At 40.6% G+C, this 16,922-nt stretch overlaps 1 protein-coding gene across 1 annotated transcript in view; it reads left to right on the plus strand.

The window, feature by feature from the left end:
• The window catches only part of LOC109000860 (polyribonucleotide nucleotidyltransferase 1, chloroplastic), a 77,985-nt gene that overhangs the window by 30,713 nt on the left and 30,350 nt on the right, over positions 1-16,922 (plus strand). Inside the window, exons 6-8 of the mRNA XM_018977874.2 lie at positions 7,147-7,211; positions 7,300-7,456; positions 16,821-16,877. Coding sequence (XP_018833419.1) covers positions 7,147-7,211; positions 7,300-7,456; positions 16,821-16,877 — 279 coding nt within the window. The remainder of the gene's footprint in view (positions 1-7,146; positions 7,212-7,299; positions 7,457-16,820; positions 16,878-16,922) is intronic.

Raw genomic sequence — 16,922 nt, forward strand, 5'->3', positions numbered from 1 at the left:
TACCACTGTCACAGACAAGATCAACAGGCCCCGACGACTTCATTGAGGGCTGTCCGGCGTCAGTCCTCCCTCCGGCGACCTGGACTTTTGCAAGTTTCTCTCTTTGTCATCTTTCAGAGTGAGCCCGTGTGTAGTGGCGCTTACTACCGACGACTCTGTTGGCTGTGCTGTCGACACAGAAAGAGTTGCTGGCTTCCAGCGAGTTTGCTGAGAGTACTCCGTTGTCAAGATCTGGTCCCGTAAGCCCTATCCGCAGCTGGGTTCCGTAGCTCTTCAGTCATGTCCCTCTCGCAGCTTGTGCTCGTATCTTTGCATAAGCGTGCAAAAAGGAGTGAAGCTTGGAAAGCTCTTTAGCTTGGGAAGCCCCTACATCTGAAATCGAAGGTTTGAACTTAATATGGGTCAATCGGTGCGCTTTTGGGTGGAATCAAAGGCTTTTAAGTTTTTACCAGAAGCATGGAGGTCCTCATTAAAAATTGAGGAGAGGAGTAGAAGGGTTTGGAGGTCTGTAGCTATGGGTTGGAGTGGTATAGGATGACTAGTGGCTAGAGTGGAAGCAGTATTACAGGTGGGGAGAAATTTGGATTTTACAAAACATTTGCACGAAGGAAACAGAGCATTCGTTGCTCAACAAAGCTCCAATGTGCATGGGAGGTATCTAACTGTCACCGAATATGGTGGAGGAGGCCGGCGGAGTGTTGTAGTCATTCCTGAAAGGTATGAAGGTTTGGGTTGGGAGAAGTTTGTTGTTGAATTACGCAGAGCCTCGGATATGTTTTTTTCTTTTCATGTTGATGGGTCAAGGAAAGCCAGAAGAGGACATTTGATCATGAGAACATTAACCTGGAGTTGAAACAAAAAGACCCAGGCACAACCACGGTGGCGAGGCAATCATATGCGGCAGCTCTGAAGACGGGTCATGCTTCGGTGACTCAGAGTGAGAGGAACTGTGAAAGTGGCCTGTAGATCACACAAGTTCAGAACTAGCTTGTCGTGATGCACAATACATTAAAGGAGATGGAAACCCAGCTTGTCGAGTTGAAGGCAACGATCGCTTTCTTGTCTACGAAAAATAGACTTGCTTTCAGTTGAAGGCAATAGGGTCGTAAGAAACAAGCGTAAGATAGGCCCGAATCCTTTAAACTCTAATAAAGGAGAACGGAAAATCGGATTAGGTCCTGTCCTTATAACCAGATCTAGGAGAGTATGGCGGGTCAAAAGGAAAACCAGGTTATTTGAAGTGGATTCTAGGTATCGGTGTAGAGACATTCGTAATGGAATGCCCTTCGCCACAGGAAAGACCGATAGTCGGTGTTACACCCTTGGTCAGTGCTCTCCCTGAAAAAACTATGGCTCCCACGTCGAAGTTGAAGGAAAATGGTGTAATGCCAAGGTCTGAAGGAGATGTAGGGTCTGTTGAAGTTGCACATAAAGGGTCGCCACAGATGAAGGGACTTGCTACCAACGCAGAATCGCCAATGGTGACCATGACTTTACCATTGGAGAGAACCAATGGAGTTGTTGAGGAGTTACGGGATTTAAATATGGGTTTGTCGTTGGTGCCTTGTGAGGATAAATGTTTAGGACCTGGTGTTCAGTTGGGAACTGTGTCTGGGGAAGATGTTGTCCCCTTGTTATCTCTTCCTCCATTAAACAATATAGCTGGATCATCATCGGATTGGGTTTTGCAAAAGATTAATGAGATACAGTAGTGTGTGGGGATTACTTGTGAAGGATTTGACGACCAATTCACAGCACTACTCACTGCAATTGAGGCAGGTCACTCGCTTGAAACAAAATCAAGATTTAAGAAGAGCAAAGAGTTAAAGCGTCTTACTTGGACAATCAACTACAACACAAAGAGAGGTAGTACAAGTCGAGGGAGGACTAGAGGGAAGGCATAAAGCCTTCCTCAGTCCTCGTAAGATAATCCGGGTGAAGTATTCATTGTGTGGGAGACAAAGGGTTGGGGTAGTTATAGTGACTTGCTTTGTTTTGGGAAGGCGTGTTTTGTCCCAATAGGGCTTAGTGTATATTGGATAGGTTTCTAATTTCTCCCTCTTTGGGCGATATTCATTTAGGGCTCTCTATTATGGGCTAGGTGTTCTATCTTGTATACACTCAGTGTACTTGGTTACACCTATTGATATTAATATATTTTTACTTATAAGAAAAAAAAAAAAAAAGAGGGGGATAAATGTACTAAATTTTTTCATAGAATGGCTAACTCTCATAGGCATAGTAATGTCATAGAGTTACTCCATTCTAATAACAATGTGTTTTCATCTCCACCTGAGATCCAAGATCATATAGTGCAGTTTTATGAATTGCTTTTAACTGAACCAGCTTCTTGGAGGCCTAAACTTGATGGTCTAGTCTTTGGCTCTCTAGATCCTCATTGTGTGAGCTGGTTGGAGAGACCGTTTGATGAAAATGAGGTTTTTAATGTGGATAGTGGGATGGCCAAAGATAAAGCCCCGGGTCTGGATGGCTTTTCCATGGCCTTTTTTCAAGTTTGTTCGGATGTCATGAAAGAAGATGTGTTGTGAGTCTTCTAGGAATTCTTTTCCTTCCATAAGTTTGAAAAATCTCTTAATGTCACCTTCATTGCTCTTGTTTTAAAGAAATATGGGGCTTCAGAGTTGAAGGATTTTCGCCCTATTAGCCTTAAAAGTGGGGTTTACAAGATAATTTCGAAGGTGCTTACTGATCATATGAGTACAATAATGGAGCAAATTATCTCTAAGCCTCAAAATGCTTTTGTTCAGGGTAGGCAAAATACTTGATTGTGTCCTTGTTGCTAAAGAATGTTTAGACAGTTGATTGAGGGAGGGTGTTCCTAGTGTTCTTTGTAAGCTTGATTTGGGAAAGCCGTTTGATCATGTGAATTGAAATTTTCTTTTCTATATGCTTGGGAGATGTGGTTTTGGGGAGAGGTGGTGCGCGTGGGTTAGACATTGTGTTTCTACTTCTTGGTTTTCAGTGCTAGGTAACGGCAATCCGTGTGGTTTCTTTTATAGTTCTCGTGGATGGAGACAAGGGTACCCTTTATCTCTTTTCCTATATGTTATTACCATGGAGGCGTTGAGTAGAATGATGGAGGCTACTGTGGGGGGGGGGGGGGGGGGGGTTTCTTTCCGGTTTTTCAGTGGGAAATGTCAATAATGGGACTATCACACTTTCTTGCCTTGTTCTTGTAGATGATACTCTTATTTTTTGTAATGCGGATTGTGATCAAGTTCAAACTGTAAGGACTATTGTTATGTTTTGAAGCTGTTTTGGGCCTTGGTCTGGTGGGGGGGGGGGGGGGGATATAAATTATTGGGTGAACTTTTTGGGCTGTAAAGTTGCTTCTCTACCTATGAATACTTAGGCATTCCAGTGGGGACAAATTTCAAGGCTAAGGCTATTTGGGATGAGGTGGTTGAGAAGATCGAGAAAAGGTTGGTTGGTTGGAAGCGGTTGTATTTATCAAAAGGGGTAGAATTACCTTAATCAAAAGTACACTTTCCAATCTTCCAACTTACTTTCTCTCTTTAATTCCATTGCCTGTAGGGATGGCAAACTAGATTGAGAAGTTATTTCGTGCATTTCTATGGGGTGGCATGGGCGTGCAAATTAAATTCCGTCTTGTTAGTTGGAATAAAGTTTGTGCTCCTATTTCGAATGGAGGGCTGGGGTTTCGTAATTTGAGAATGTTCAATTAGGCTTTGTTGAGGAAATGGTTGTGGAGATATCAATCAGAAGACGAGTTATGGAGGGAGGTGATTGATTGGAAATATGGGTGTGATTGGGGGGGTTGGTGCTCTAAGGAGGCTAGGTGGCTTATGGTGTGAGTCTTTGGAAGTTCATTAGAAAGGGGTGGGAGAGTTTGTTAAACATGTTAGCTATGATGTTGGAGAGGATTCTAGGATCCGTTTTTGGTTTGATGTTTGAGATCGGGCCCTTAATACAGTGTTTCCGGCTATTTTCTGTATGGTTTCTGATCGGCAAGCTTCTGTTTCTGATTTGTTAGTTCATTCTAATGATTCTTTGCAGTGGCATGTTTGTTTTATTAGAGATGCACAAGATTGGGAACTTGATGATGTTTCTTATTTTTTCAGCTTCTCATGTTCCCTGAGAATAGGTAGTAATGAGAGAGATAGGATGTTGTGGAAGCCTATGGGAAGAAAAAAGTTCACGGTTTGTTCATATTATAAGGTGTTGACTGTTCAACATAGCCCCCCTTTTCCTTGGAAGCATATTTGGAAGTCTCATGTGCCTTCCAAAGTCGCTTTCTTTATATGGACAGCCTCGGTTGGGAACATTTTGACAATGGATAATTTGAGGAGGCGTGGCCTTATTGTTATGGAGTGGTGCTTCATGTGCAAGAAGCAAGGGGAATCCATGGATCATTTACTTTTGCGTTCTGAGGTCGCAAAGGCTTTGTGGGATATGGAGTTTTTAGTAGAGTTGGGTTGGCTTGGGTGATGCTTTTGAGAGTGGTGGATCTTCTTGCGTGTTGGAACGTGATATATGGTTGCTCTCGAGTGGCTGCTGTGTGGAAGATGGTTCCTTTGTGTCTTATGTGGTGTATTTGGTTGGAAATGAAGGAATGGTTTTTTATTGATAAGGAGCGCACTTTGGAGGAAATTCGGAATTTTTTGTTAGTCTTTATTGCAATTGTTTTCTGCTTTAGCGATTAATGGAGCTTCCGTTCGCGACTTTTTGTTATCATTTTCTGCTTCCTAGAATGTATTTAGGTGTTTTCTTTTGTATACGTCCTGTGTACAACTTCGCCTATTTCGTTCTTATTAATAAAATTTTCTTCTTATCAAAAACAAAAAAGGTCGGAGTGGCTAGTTAAGCCTCCCACTGAAAATCTCATAAAGAAGTCTCCCTCCAAAGCTGAAAGCTTCCATAACAATGACAAAAGAACAATGGAGATATAAGATTGCCTTGTATCCAAGAAACCTCTCAATGTGACATTCACCAATACAGAGAAGCGCCTATGGAAATACAAATGCTCTATTCAAGAACATCATTTCTCCCCAAAGCCACATCTCCCTAGTACAACAAGGTTTTCCAATTTACATGATTGTAGGCTTTCTCCATGTCCAGATTGCACGGTATCCCTGGTTCTCCTTGCTCGAGCTTACCATCCAAGCACTCAATGGCTATAAGCACCGAATCCAAGATTTACCTCCCTCTTACAAATGCATTTGGGACTTCGAAATAATCTTCTACATTACTATGCTCATTTTGTTGGCCAAGAGTTTGGATATGATTTTATATACCCATTCATAAGGTTAATAGGCCGGCAACCATTGACATCCACTTGATCTGGTGTTTTAGGAATAAGTGCAAAAAAATTGGGGATTTTTCAAACTGCCGACTTGAGTGAAACTCCTGAAATACTCCAATAATATCGTCATTAACTGCATCCCAACAAGTTTGAAATAAAGCCATGGTAAAACTGTTGGGTCCTGGTGCTTTATCACTAGTAATTCCTTTTAGCACTTTTCTAATCACCACTAGTGAGTGTGTAAGACAAGCATGTCAAGTTTGCTTGAATACCCCTCAAATGAGAGTTTCCATATATTATATAAACTGCCAAGCCCTAATTACAACCTACTAATCATCTGTAAAATAGGAAAGAATAAAGCAATACAAGAAAGGAAATAAAACTTAAGTTGGCGCCTATACACATATATACAACTACTGCTATTTACAGCCATATATATTTCCTGCCATATATAGATATCATTGACAAAGCAAACCCTCAGTACCATAGTGCACTGCAGAGATACCTTCCTGAACTCTTTTTATACGACACATGATACCTATTTGATGTGCGAGCCGTATACAAGTACCACCATCAAGTAGTACTGTATACCATGTTCACTAGGATTCTAGAATACCGTATCTATCCATCGTAGCTTTTATATGATTAGCCTAACCAGCGAAAGTAACTGTTTCTTCAATGGCCACTCTAGCCACTCTGCTCCTTGTTGGTCTAAAGTCCCAAATGCAAGCTTATCAAGCTTTGGTCGCCATGCAAATTGCTCAACCAGGACTTATAGTATTGCACAATGTGTTCCTCTATCTCTCCATAGGATTTGATGAAACAGCACCATCCACCCTCATCTCAATTGTATTGTTCCTCTTCTGTGAGTTACCACACAATAGAAGAACTTGGTGCATTTTTCCCCTTCCCTCAACCATAAAGCCCTCGATTTTTGTCTCCTTGAAATCTCCTCCATGAAGATGACCCACACAAGATCAGATATCACTTGGGCTTTGTGTAATCTCTCATCATCAGAAAGAGTTCTCACCTCCTCTATACCCTCTAGGCTTTATAACTCCTATGTAAGAGAGTTCTTCTGACATTCCACGTTGCCAAATGCCTGTTTGTTCCAAACCTCTAAATCCTTTTTCAGTGCCTTGAATTTACAAGCCATGATGGTAATGCAACTTTTAAAGGCAACCAATTACTCCATAACCAGTTCTTCACCAAGATGCTCTGCTATAAAAAATTTCATTTTTACCATTTGTCCTGATAATATCTTTGCAAAAACTGATCTTTTCTTCTTTTTTTTTCCTCATGGTACGCTCATGAAAGTATGAGCACTCATGCTATTTGGGTTAAAATTTCAAAGAAAGCTCCCAAATAGTCAACTTTGCTTCGTTTAGAAATCAGATGCCTGTGTGCTCTGACCTTTGGAAACAATTGATTGATTAGCTGTTGTTCACTTTGAAATTGAATTTCTGAACTTATTAATTTATTTTCCAACCGTCGCTCATTCTGGTGCATTAAGATTTTTTTTTACTGATGTGTTTTCTGAACAGCACAAAAATTAATCAGAACATTCTCAGATCTTACCAATTAAAGAAAACTAGTCCCATTTTAGTCCCTAAGTTATATCAATGAAAGGTCTTTTTACTCTGATCTTGGAAGCTAACATGAACAGTATCCTTTTTTTATTAATTTTTTGGTTGTTTACAAAATGCAAGTACTTTAGAAAGAGCATAATTAACTTTAGAAAGAGCATAATTATCAACTCAAAAACACAGTGCAAGCAGTCTGTATCAAACATGAGAGCTAATATCTTGCTAGCATTCTATTTCATCTTGCCTAGAAGCTCAACTCCCAAATCACGCTTACAGGTTTTGAGTTATGATGGTTTGCACTCCCCCGATTCTTTGGCAGTCACAGCAGCTGGAATAGCAGTGTAAGCCTGATCAAATTTTATATTGTCCCTATTCTATGAGGATTTAGGATATATGTGATTGTATTTAAGACACATTTACAAACCACAGAGCTCTTTCAGAAGTTCCCAATTCAGAAACGGTTGCAGGAGTTCGAATCGGTCTTGTTGGCGATAAATATATTGTGAATCCAACAATGAAGGAGATGGAAGAATCTGAGTTGGACTTGTTGCTAGCTGGTACAGACAATGCAATATTGATGATTGAGGTAAACTCTTACACCTTTCTCTCTGTTTTCTGTTCTCTGTTTTTCACTTTTATTCTCTATTCTTACTGAGCATTCGTGGATGAATGTGCATATATGTCCGTTTTAGTTTCTTCTCTCTCTTTTTGAACAAATGATAACTAATCTTTATTCTTTACAAGTGCATTCCCTTTGTGAGAATTAAATCCAAAACCTATAGCAGCTTTAACACCATAGTTTAAGTTCATAAGCCTCTTCACGAGGTTTCATTTCCTCAAGCAGTATCTCTAATTATCACAACTAAAGCATGCTTTACATCCCCCTCCTGCGTTCCATATGAGAAGAAAGAAAAGAACCATGGCTCTGATGCAGCCTCTGCACTGAATCCAAAATGTCGGTTAAATGATGCTGGGTAGTAGTAGTGAGTTTGATACCAATGGTTGCAGGGCAGGAGGAGAATTAACCTCTGATACCAACTCACATGCAGAAAACCTTTAGAAATTCAGCACAAGATTAGTCTCCTTTCTAGGATGTTGATGGACTTCTTGGAAGAAACTCGATGTTTGAGGATATAGGGGATGGTTACGTTGAATCTCGATGGAATATGACTGCTGTTTGATGTACAGAATGCAGAGTACAAAAGAAGAAAAATAAAACTGAGGAAATCAAAATTTCCTAAGTAATTTCACCAAGGTGAAGTCAATTACACATTAAAAGCTTCAAAAGTTGATGGAATTTTATTGCATCCTTATTTAAAAAAATAATATTCTTATCTCTTGTATACCATCTTGTGTACTTGGGCTATGCCTATCATCATTAATACAATCATTTACTTATAAAAAAAATAATAATCTTCAACAAATTTTAATGGATTACATAAAGGCTTTCATACAAGCTATATATTGCATCTTCTATACTGACAAAGACTAGAATTTCTAGATATATATATATATATATATATATATTTTAAAAGTACTAAACCAAGTAGAAACTATTGGATGAAAATAGAAAAAGAATGTGAAATTTAAAATAGGACTCAGGCCGTACAGCCTATTCCAGCAACTCATGAAACTACTAGATTGCCTCTAGCTTGTTTAATCAAACCACAACAAACTACCAAATATACTGATCCAGCAGCTCTCTCACATAAAAAAACTTAAAACTAAGAATCAATAGTAACTAAATTAGCCCAAATGGTGAGACTTATAGCCCATATGGAAACTAGACCACGGTTCTAGGATGTTTTGGCATCTCATCTGGTTATTTCTGAAGCTATATATTTTTTTTTTCCTGTGGGATAAACCTTGACTAGTTTTCTTTGAGTAAATTCCTAGATGTGGCTCGGCTTTCATCGGAACTTTTCATTGGTCTATCTTCTAGAAGTTCCTGAGGTTTCTATAAGTTTTGTTCAATTTTTCAAGGATTTGATATATAGAAGATAAATATAGTAGTTAGGCTTAGCAGGACATGTCTATTTATTTATTTCTGTAAGTAATAGCGAAAGGTGCAACCCAAGTACATAAGAAGTATGCAAGTTTTTTCTTAATCAAAATTCTTTTAATTTTGCCTGATAACTTGCGTTGGATGTGTCTATTCTTGTAGCCGTAGTTCTTCATGATAAGTTCTAGTTCTTATTATTCTCCATCCCTCTTAGCCATCGCTTAGGTAAAAGTATGATTAAGATACTCTATAGGAGCAGTTAAAGTTTGGCTTCAGATTGATTTGGCAACATATTTATTTGTGCTTAGTGGGGCTGCATACGGCTTCGACTTGGATTGATTTGAAAACCTATTTATTTGTGCTTAGTGGGCCTATGCACCCCCGGGATTAGTTAGGATGTTGTTACTGGACACCCAGTGCCAATAAAAAAAAAAAAAAAAAAATTATTTGTGCTTGGTGGGTGGAATAAGGTGAAGGAAGATTGTAATTTAGGGATTGAATTTTCAGATGGTTTGGAAATGATACGATATAGAGTTGTGAAGAAGGGATGTTCCTGTTTTTTGGGAGAGAAGGGATGTTCTTGAAGAAAAGGTTGGAGGTTTTTTCCTGGGAGCCTCACAGATGGCATTGTATGGCTTGTTTCAATGTGCTATTTAATGGATTAATGGTTGGAGAAAACTTATATATCAGGGTTTCAATGGGTGGAAGATAAGGATTTTGTTATGGAGTCAAATAAGAGTCGAGAAAAGGAAAGGCTATGGGGCTCCTCTTGCAACATGAACAATATCATGAGGATATATAAATGTAGAAAGAGGAGAAGATATGGGGCCTCAGTTTTTCCCTCGCTCCCTGGCTAATACTCCAGATATTAATAGTAAATTAAAGGCTAGACAAAAAAAAAAAGGGCTTGTTGATTCAATAAGACTTGCATGCCGATAATGTACCTGGCAGGGACCTCGGCAACAACCCATGTATTAAATAAAGTTTTTTATTGGCTCATTAGGCTAAAGAAGAGCCAAATATAGAACAGAATAAATTTCTAATGGCCCAAATAACTATTTTGAGCACTTTTGAACCAAAAACTCTTCTCAGATTTCATAGAATCCATAGTTTAGTTTTCAGTCTTTGAATGCACTATTTACTTTCAAATCGTTTAAGTTCTATGGTATCATGCTTGACAAAAAAAATATTTTCCAATTCCACACACACACACACCCACACACCATCTGGATCTTGAAGACAATTTAATCTACTCGAATTCTATTTCAGCTTAACTTGGAGTTGGTGATACAAATGTGTTTGTATGTGTACAATATTTTTTTGTCTGGATCTTGAAGAAAATAATATTTATGTAATATTATTAGAATTTATTTATTTTATATATAAGTAAACTATTCTATTAATAAGAATAGGCATAGCCCAAGTACACAAGATGGTATACAAGAGGTAACACCTATCTAGGATTATTAGAATTTCTATGAATATTATCAAACATAGTTACATATATATGTTATATATGCTTGATAAATCCAAGGATTAAAAGGGCTTGAATAGTTTCCAAATGCTCAAAATTGTTTGAAAATTGTGGATGGCCTGATAAAAAATTTTGGACACTTTGATGAAGATATGTTGCTGTTGTTGTAGGTAATCACTTAGTTTTGTTAATTATGGGTGATTTTGTTTTAGTATTCAGGGCTGTTTGTTTTGGAGGTATATAAGATACTTGGGCTTCAGGAAGGAGAGATGTAAGAAAATTACCAACTTGACCCTTAGCCCTAGTGGTATATTTGATTATTTACTAAAATCTCCCTTTGGCGGAGAGGGATGGGTTGTTAGTGTGGACAATTTTAAAGATATAATTGGATTTCAAACAGGACTTGGGAGTGACTTCATCTCAAAGAAGTCCATCAAGATCCCTTCTCACCACCATCATCCCTTATGTTCTCCCTCCTCTTTTTTTTTTTTGATATTTTTTTTTTATAAGTAATCAAATTGTATTAATAAAAAAATAGACAAAGCCATGTGTAGTATAAAGAGCCCTAACTATGTAGGGACATTAGATACAAGGAAATCATGGAAATCTTGTCCATTAAAATTAATGGAAGAGGCCCAAGTACAGAGGGTTCTAAAAAAGAAAGCAATGAGTTCCTCCATCAATCTCTCTTTGTCCTCGAACGTCCGTTCATTACGCTCCTGCCATAAACTCCACATGATGCAAATAGGAATCAACTTCCAGACAGCCTTGATCTACCGATTTCCTCTTAGATCTGTCCAACTAGCCAAAACCGCCATTACTGACTCGGGCATTACCCAACCCAAGTCTAGTCTTCTAAAAACCTCGTTCCATAACCCTCGAGCTACTTCACAGTGTAGTAGAAGATGGTCCACGGATTCACCCCCATTCCTACACATGCAACACCAATCTGCGATGATCACCCCTCGATTCCTCAAATTATCCGTTGTGAGGATCTTACCCAAGGAAGTTGTCCATACAAAAAAAGCTGCGCCTTGTTTCTCCAAATTATTTTCCAAGGAAATTGAATAGGGAGCTCATGTGAAAGGGATTTATAGAACGAGCAAACCGAGAACGCACCACCCAAAGATATCCACAACAATGAGTTGGCATGTTGGTTATTCGGTTTAAGAGAATACAAAAATCTGAAAAAGGCTGCAAAGCTGTCCACTTCCCAATCATTTGCTGCCCGGCTAAAATTGATGTTCCACTGGATTTGTTCCCCTACTAACACCATGACATCCGCCACTGAAACCTCTGTATTATTAGCAAACCTGAAGAGATCAGGAAATAGATCCTTTAGGACACCGTTATCACACCAAGCATCATACCAGAATTTGATCCTGGCCCCGTCTCCTAAGCATAATCGTGAGTGACAAGAGAAGACCCCCCATCCTTTTCTTATGTGTTTCCACAACCCCACTCCATATGCCCCCCTCACTTCATTGGTACACCATCCCCCCCATAAACCACCATATTTGCTCTCAATCACCAATCTCCATAGAGTTTCTAATTCTTTATGGTATCTCCATAACCATTTACCAAGCAACGCCCGATTAAAAATCCTCAGATTTCGAATGCCTAAACTACCATTAGGGAGAGGACAACAAACCTTCTCCCACCTGACTAGGTGGAATTTAAATTCCTCACCAATTCCGCCCCACAAGAAATCCCTCTGTAATTTCTCAATTCGAAGCGCCACACTTGCTGGAATGGGGAATAAGGACAAGAAATAGATCGGTAGATTACATAGTGTACTCTTTATCAAGATAATTCTACCACCTTTTGATAGGTACATTCTCTTCCAGCCTGCTAGACGACACTCTACTTTCTCAATGACTGTATCCCATACAGAAGCCGCTCTTGAGGCAGCCCCCAACGGAAGGCCAAGGTATGTCATAGGGAGTAAGGTAATCTTACACCCCAGAGTGTTAGCTAGCTGTCTGATATGCTGGACCCCAATAGGCACCATCTCTGACTTGTCTAAGTTCACTTTCAACCCTGAAGTTGCTTCAAAACACAGTAAGAGAGCCTTCAATACTCGCACCTGATTATTGTCTGCCTCACAAAATATAAGAGTATCATCTACAAACAATAAATGAGAAATATTAATAACTCCCCCTCCCGAGGATTCGATCGAGTAACTAGTCACATGCCCATTGGTGACCAAGGCTGTGGTCATCCTACTCAGAGCCTCCATCGCAATAACAAAGAGTAAAGGGGACAGCGGATCTCCTTGTCTTAGGCCTCGTGAACTATTGAAATAACCTGTTGGACTACCATTAATCAAGACTGAAAATTTCACTGTAGATATACACCAACGGATCCAAGATCGCCATTTCTCCTCAAAACCACACCTCCCAAGAAGGTCAAGAAGGAAATCCCAGTTAACATGATCATATGCTTTCTCCATGTCCAACTTGCAAATGATCCCTGCCTTACCATCTTTCAGTCTACTATCCAGACATTCATTTGCAATGAGAACCGCATCTAAGATCTGTCTATCTTTTACAAAAGCATTTTGGGGTTTTGAGATTATCTGTCCCACCACCTCACTAAGGTGATTTGCCAGTACCTTAGAAAGAATCTTGTATACCCCATTTACCAAACTAATGGGTCGGAACTCCCTAATCTCCGCAGCCCCAACCTTCTTTGGTATCAAAGCAAGAAAAGTGACATTAAGACTCTTCTCGAATTTATCAACTGAATGGAATTCCTGGAACACCTTCATAAGATCTTCCTTCAAAACATCCCAACATGTTTGAAAGAAACCCATAGAAAACCCATCAGTACCCGGCGCCTTGTCTTTAGCCATTTTCCTTACCACATCAAACACCTCTACTTCCTCGAAAGGCCTTTCCAAACGGCTACCATCCATGGGTCCAATAGAGTCAAAGATCAAACCATCAGGCTTAGGTCGCCAAACCTCCTGCTCAGTCAGTAGCTGTTCATAAAAACCAACCACATGATTATTAATCACCTGCTCATCCTTACTGATAACCCCATCAATTTTCAGCATCTTAATATTATTGGATCTCTTGTGAGAGTTGGCGACCTTGTGAAAAAACTTAGTGCTTTGGTCTCCTTCCTTCAACCATAATGCTCTACACTTTTGCCGCCATGAAATCTCTTCTAGTAGAATGATCCTCTCAAGATCTGCAGCCAACACTAGTTTTTGGGCTAATTCCTCCTGAGTTAAGGTCCTAGACTCTTGTAACCTTTCTAACTCATGGATTTCCTTTATCTTACTTTCCTTGTGCTCCCCAATGTTGCCAAAAGACTGTAAATTCCAAAGTTTCAAATCTTGTTTTAAAGCTTTCAATTTACCTGCAAACATGAAGCTAGGAGTACCCCGTATCTGATAAGATGATCATCACAATTTGACCCTATCCACAAAACCTTCTGATTTCAGTCACATGTTTTTGAACTTGAAATACCGACGTCTTCTTTGAACCCCCCCACAATCCAACATAATAGGCCAATGGTCTGAACACACACGAGGCAATCTCTTTTGCCAAGCCTTCGGATAATGGATTTCCCATTCTGGGCAAATTAGGAATCGATCTAATTGAGACCACGTCTGATTATTCACCCACGTGCATGTACCCCGCCATTTGGTAGATCCACTAACTTCAACTCAAAAATACATTCCGAGAAATCTAACATTGCTAGATGCATCCTTCTATTACCATAGCTCTCACTGGGAAATCTGATTACGTTGAAATCTCCTCCAATGCACCATGGAAGATCCCACGCGCTATGAACTCCAACTAGTTCATCCCACAATAATCTACGATCAATAGCTGTATTAGGACCATACACACCTGCAAAGGCCCACAAAAAACCATCTGACACACTCCTAAAAGAGCATGCTACTGTGAATAACCCTATGAATTCCTCCCTTTTCTCCACCACCCTTCGATTCCACATCACCAACACACCTCCTGAGACCCCATCAACTGCTAGATATACCCAATCCACATGAACACAGCTCCATATACTTCTTACCATTTTCGTATTAATGACTTTCAGCTTTGTCTCTTGTAAACAAACAGTGTCCGCTTTCCATCCTCTCAGTAAGTTTCTTATTTGAAGACACTTACTGGCTTCATTTAGATCACAGACATTCCACGAGACAATTTTTGGTTTCATTTGGGATGGGCCAGACCCTTTCCCTTAGACCTATCCCTACTAGAACTACCTTCAGAGTTCGTGGACCAGGTTAGCCTTCTAAGTTCACGTTATCTCTTAGAGCCAGCTTTTTTTTTGTTGTTGATGCCTAACTTCAATGGCAGTAAGCAGCGCCATGAATTGCTCCTCATATCCCTCACATTTCAAACCCACCAAATCCTGTATATCCTTTACTGTGTTAAAAACCCAATATGAGACACTAGACTGGTCTGGAAACAAACAATTCAAAGGGATAGGACTTTGAGTTCTAAACTCAAATTGTTCCTCCAAAACCTCATCCCCGAGTACGAAACCCACTTCTCCTCCCAGGTTCTCCTCATCTGAGAGAAAGAGATCTTCACTGGCTGAGTCCACTACTCCCATTTTTTCACACCCCGACGACCCATTCCCCAGAGGAAGAATATTCTGCCCAACAGTGGAGTCACACGGCAACACGAGAGGCCTCACTTGAACTATATCTCCACCCTCACCCCCCGTCGACTGAATCTGTCCATTCCCCATCTCGGAAGGCCTCGCCAGACCCTCGGCTTCACCCCCATGCATCATCGGCATTTTCTGTCCATTCCCCGACCCTTCCTCTCCACCCCCACATCTTGGTTGTGTTGGAGGAGACTCCACCAACTCTGTCGGCTTCACCTGGAGTACCAGCCCAATCTCCGACGAGGCCACCACCTTCGTCGGCATCAGAAGATGCCGACCCGACAAAGTTTCCGGCACGTCCACCACCCTCTGGCGGCGTTGCGGCAACGTCTGCGGCAGTGAGGGCCTCGACACTTCTCTTGCCCGAGCCCTCCACTTGGTGAGCTTATTGGGCTTAAACCCATGCTTCTCGGTACGGCCCATATGGCTATTCTTAAAACCAGAAGTGTTACAGGCCTGGTGGCCCAGCCCAAAACCATCAGAGTTACGGGCATGAAAGCCCTTTCCTTTATGCATAACAGACCCCAGAAACTCACCGTTTTCCCCCCCTGCACGCACCGTTTCATCGTTTTCCTTAAACACCCCAACACTCCTCACCACTTTATCCAACTCCCTCTGCAGGTGCCTCAACTGCTCTTGCACCTCCCTCACCATGCAGTACACGTCTCTGCCATAATCACGCTCCCGAGAGAAAACGTGATGGGCTCGATGAGCGTCACCCTCAAAGTGCCCCCCACCAGTACCTTCCCAATCAATTCCTCCCCCGCCAGCCCCAGTTCTAAGGCCGCCATGACTTCCTGCCGCAAATAAAGCATCTTTGTAAGACTTCGAAACCCCCTCAGTTTCATTCCATGGCTTCCTCTGCAAACCACCCTCAAACCCTACGTTATCTCTATCCTCCATGGTAGCCTCCAATAATACCTCCTTCATTCTTCTCCAACCCCTTGCCCCCTCACCTTCAGGAATAATAATACCACTTCTGCGATTCCCTTCACCATACGCTGCCACTTCCATGAATCTTCCACAGTTGTTCGAGCATCTCTGAGCTATGACACTCCGATGGCCCTCTCTTATAGACGTATAAAAGTCCCTCCTTTCGCTTATCGCGCAATCCTCCAGAGCTCTTCCGAGCCATTTTGCAGTGCCCAGCCCCAGTAACAGCTCTTGTTTGAACCTCCTAACTCTCTCAAAGATACGAATCAGTCCACCTTCTCTCACCACTGTGAAGAGCTTTGATTCAATCACAAGCTCCCTTGCAAATCCCATCCCAACCACCGTCAACGTAAACAACGGAACCTAACTAACCACCATGTTCTCCCTCCTACCACCACATGATTTAAAAGCCCCTTTCTCCTTCACCCCTGTCGTCTGTGAGACCATCTCAAGTTCTAATCCCTTCATGATTTTAGGTATTTTTTTTCCCTCTTCTCATTTTCTGTAGGGTTTTGTGTCTACACCAAAAACCTGAGTTTTTTCGTTGATATTGATAAGTTAAATCAGTGGTTTTGAGCATATGATTCTCTCTATTGGATCAGATCTTATTGGAAATATCTACAACTGTAAATTATATTAAATAATATAGTAAATGGCATTCTGAAAAGGAAATAACTATGCTGTGATGCTGAGATGCTTGTTATTTGTTTTATCAACTTTAAAAACAATACATCACACCTTACCATATTAGCGATATAGAGAAATTTCTTGGAAGAATGTATTGCTTGTCTTCTCCTAGCTCTGGGTTCTGTATGATCTTATGAGATTACTGTGCTTGCTCACTTTCATGCCAACTCTCAATCTCAGTGTGTGTGAACTTGTTCATTGCAGGGTTACTGTAATTTTCTCCAAGAGGAAAAGTTGCTGCGAGCTGTGGAAGTTGGGCAGGTTGTGTTATTCATTTAAAATATATAGCGTTTCTTTTTAGTTCTT

The sequence above is a fragment of the Juglans regia genome, chromosome 3 (assembly GCF_001411555.2).
Source record: "Juglans regia cultivar Chandler chromosome 3, Walnut 2.0, whole genome shotgun sequence".
In the NCBI taxonomy this organism is placed as follows: Eukaryota; Viridiplantae; Streptophyta; class Magnoliopsida; order Fagales; family Juglandaceae; genus Juglans; species Juglans regia.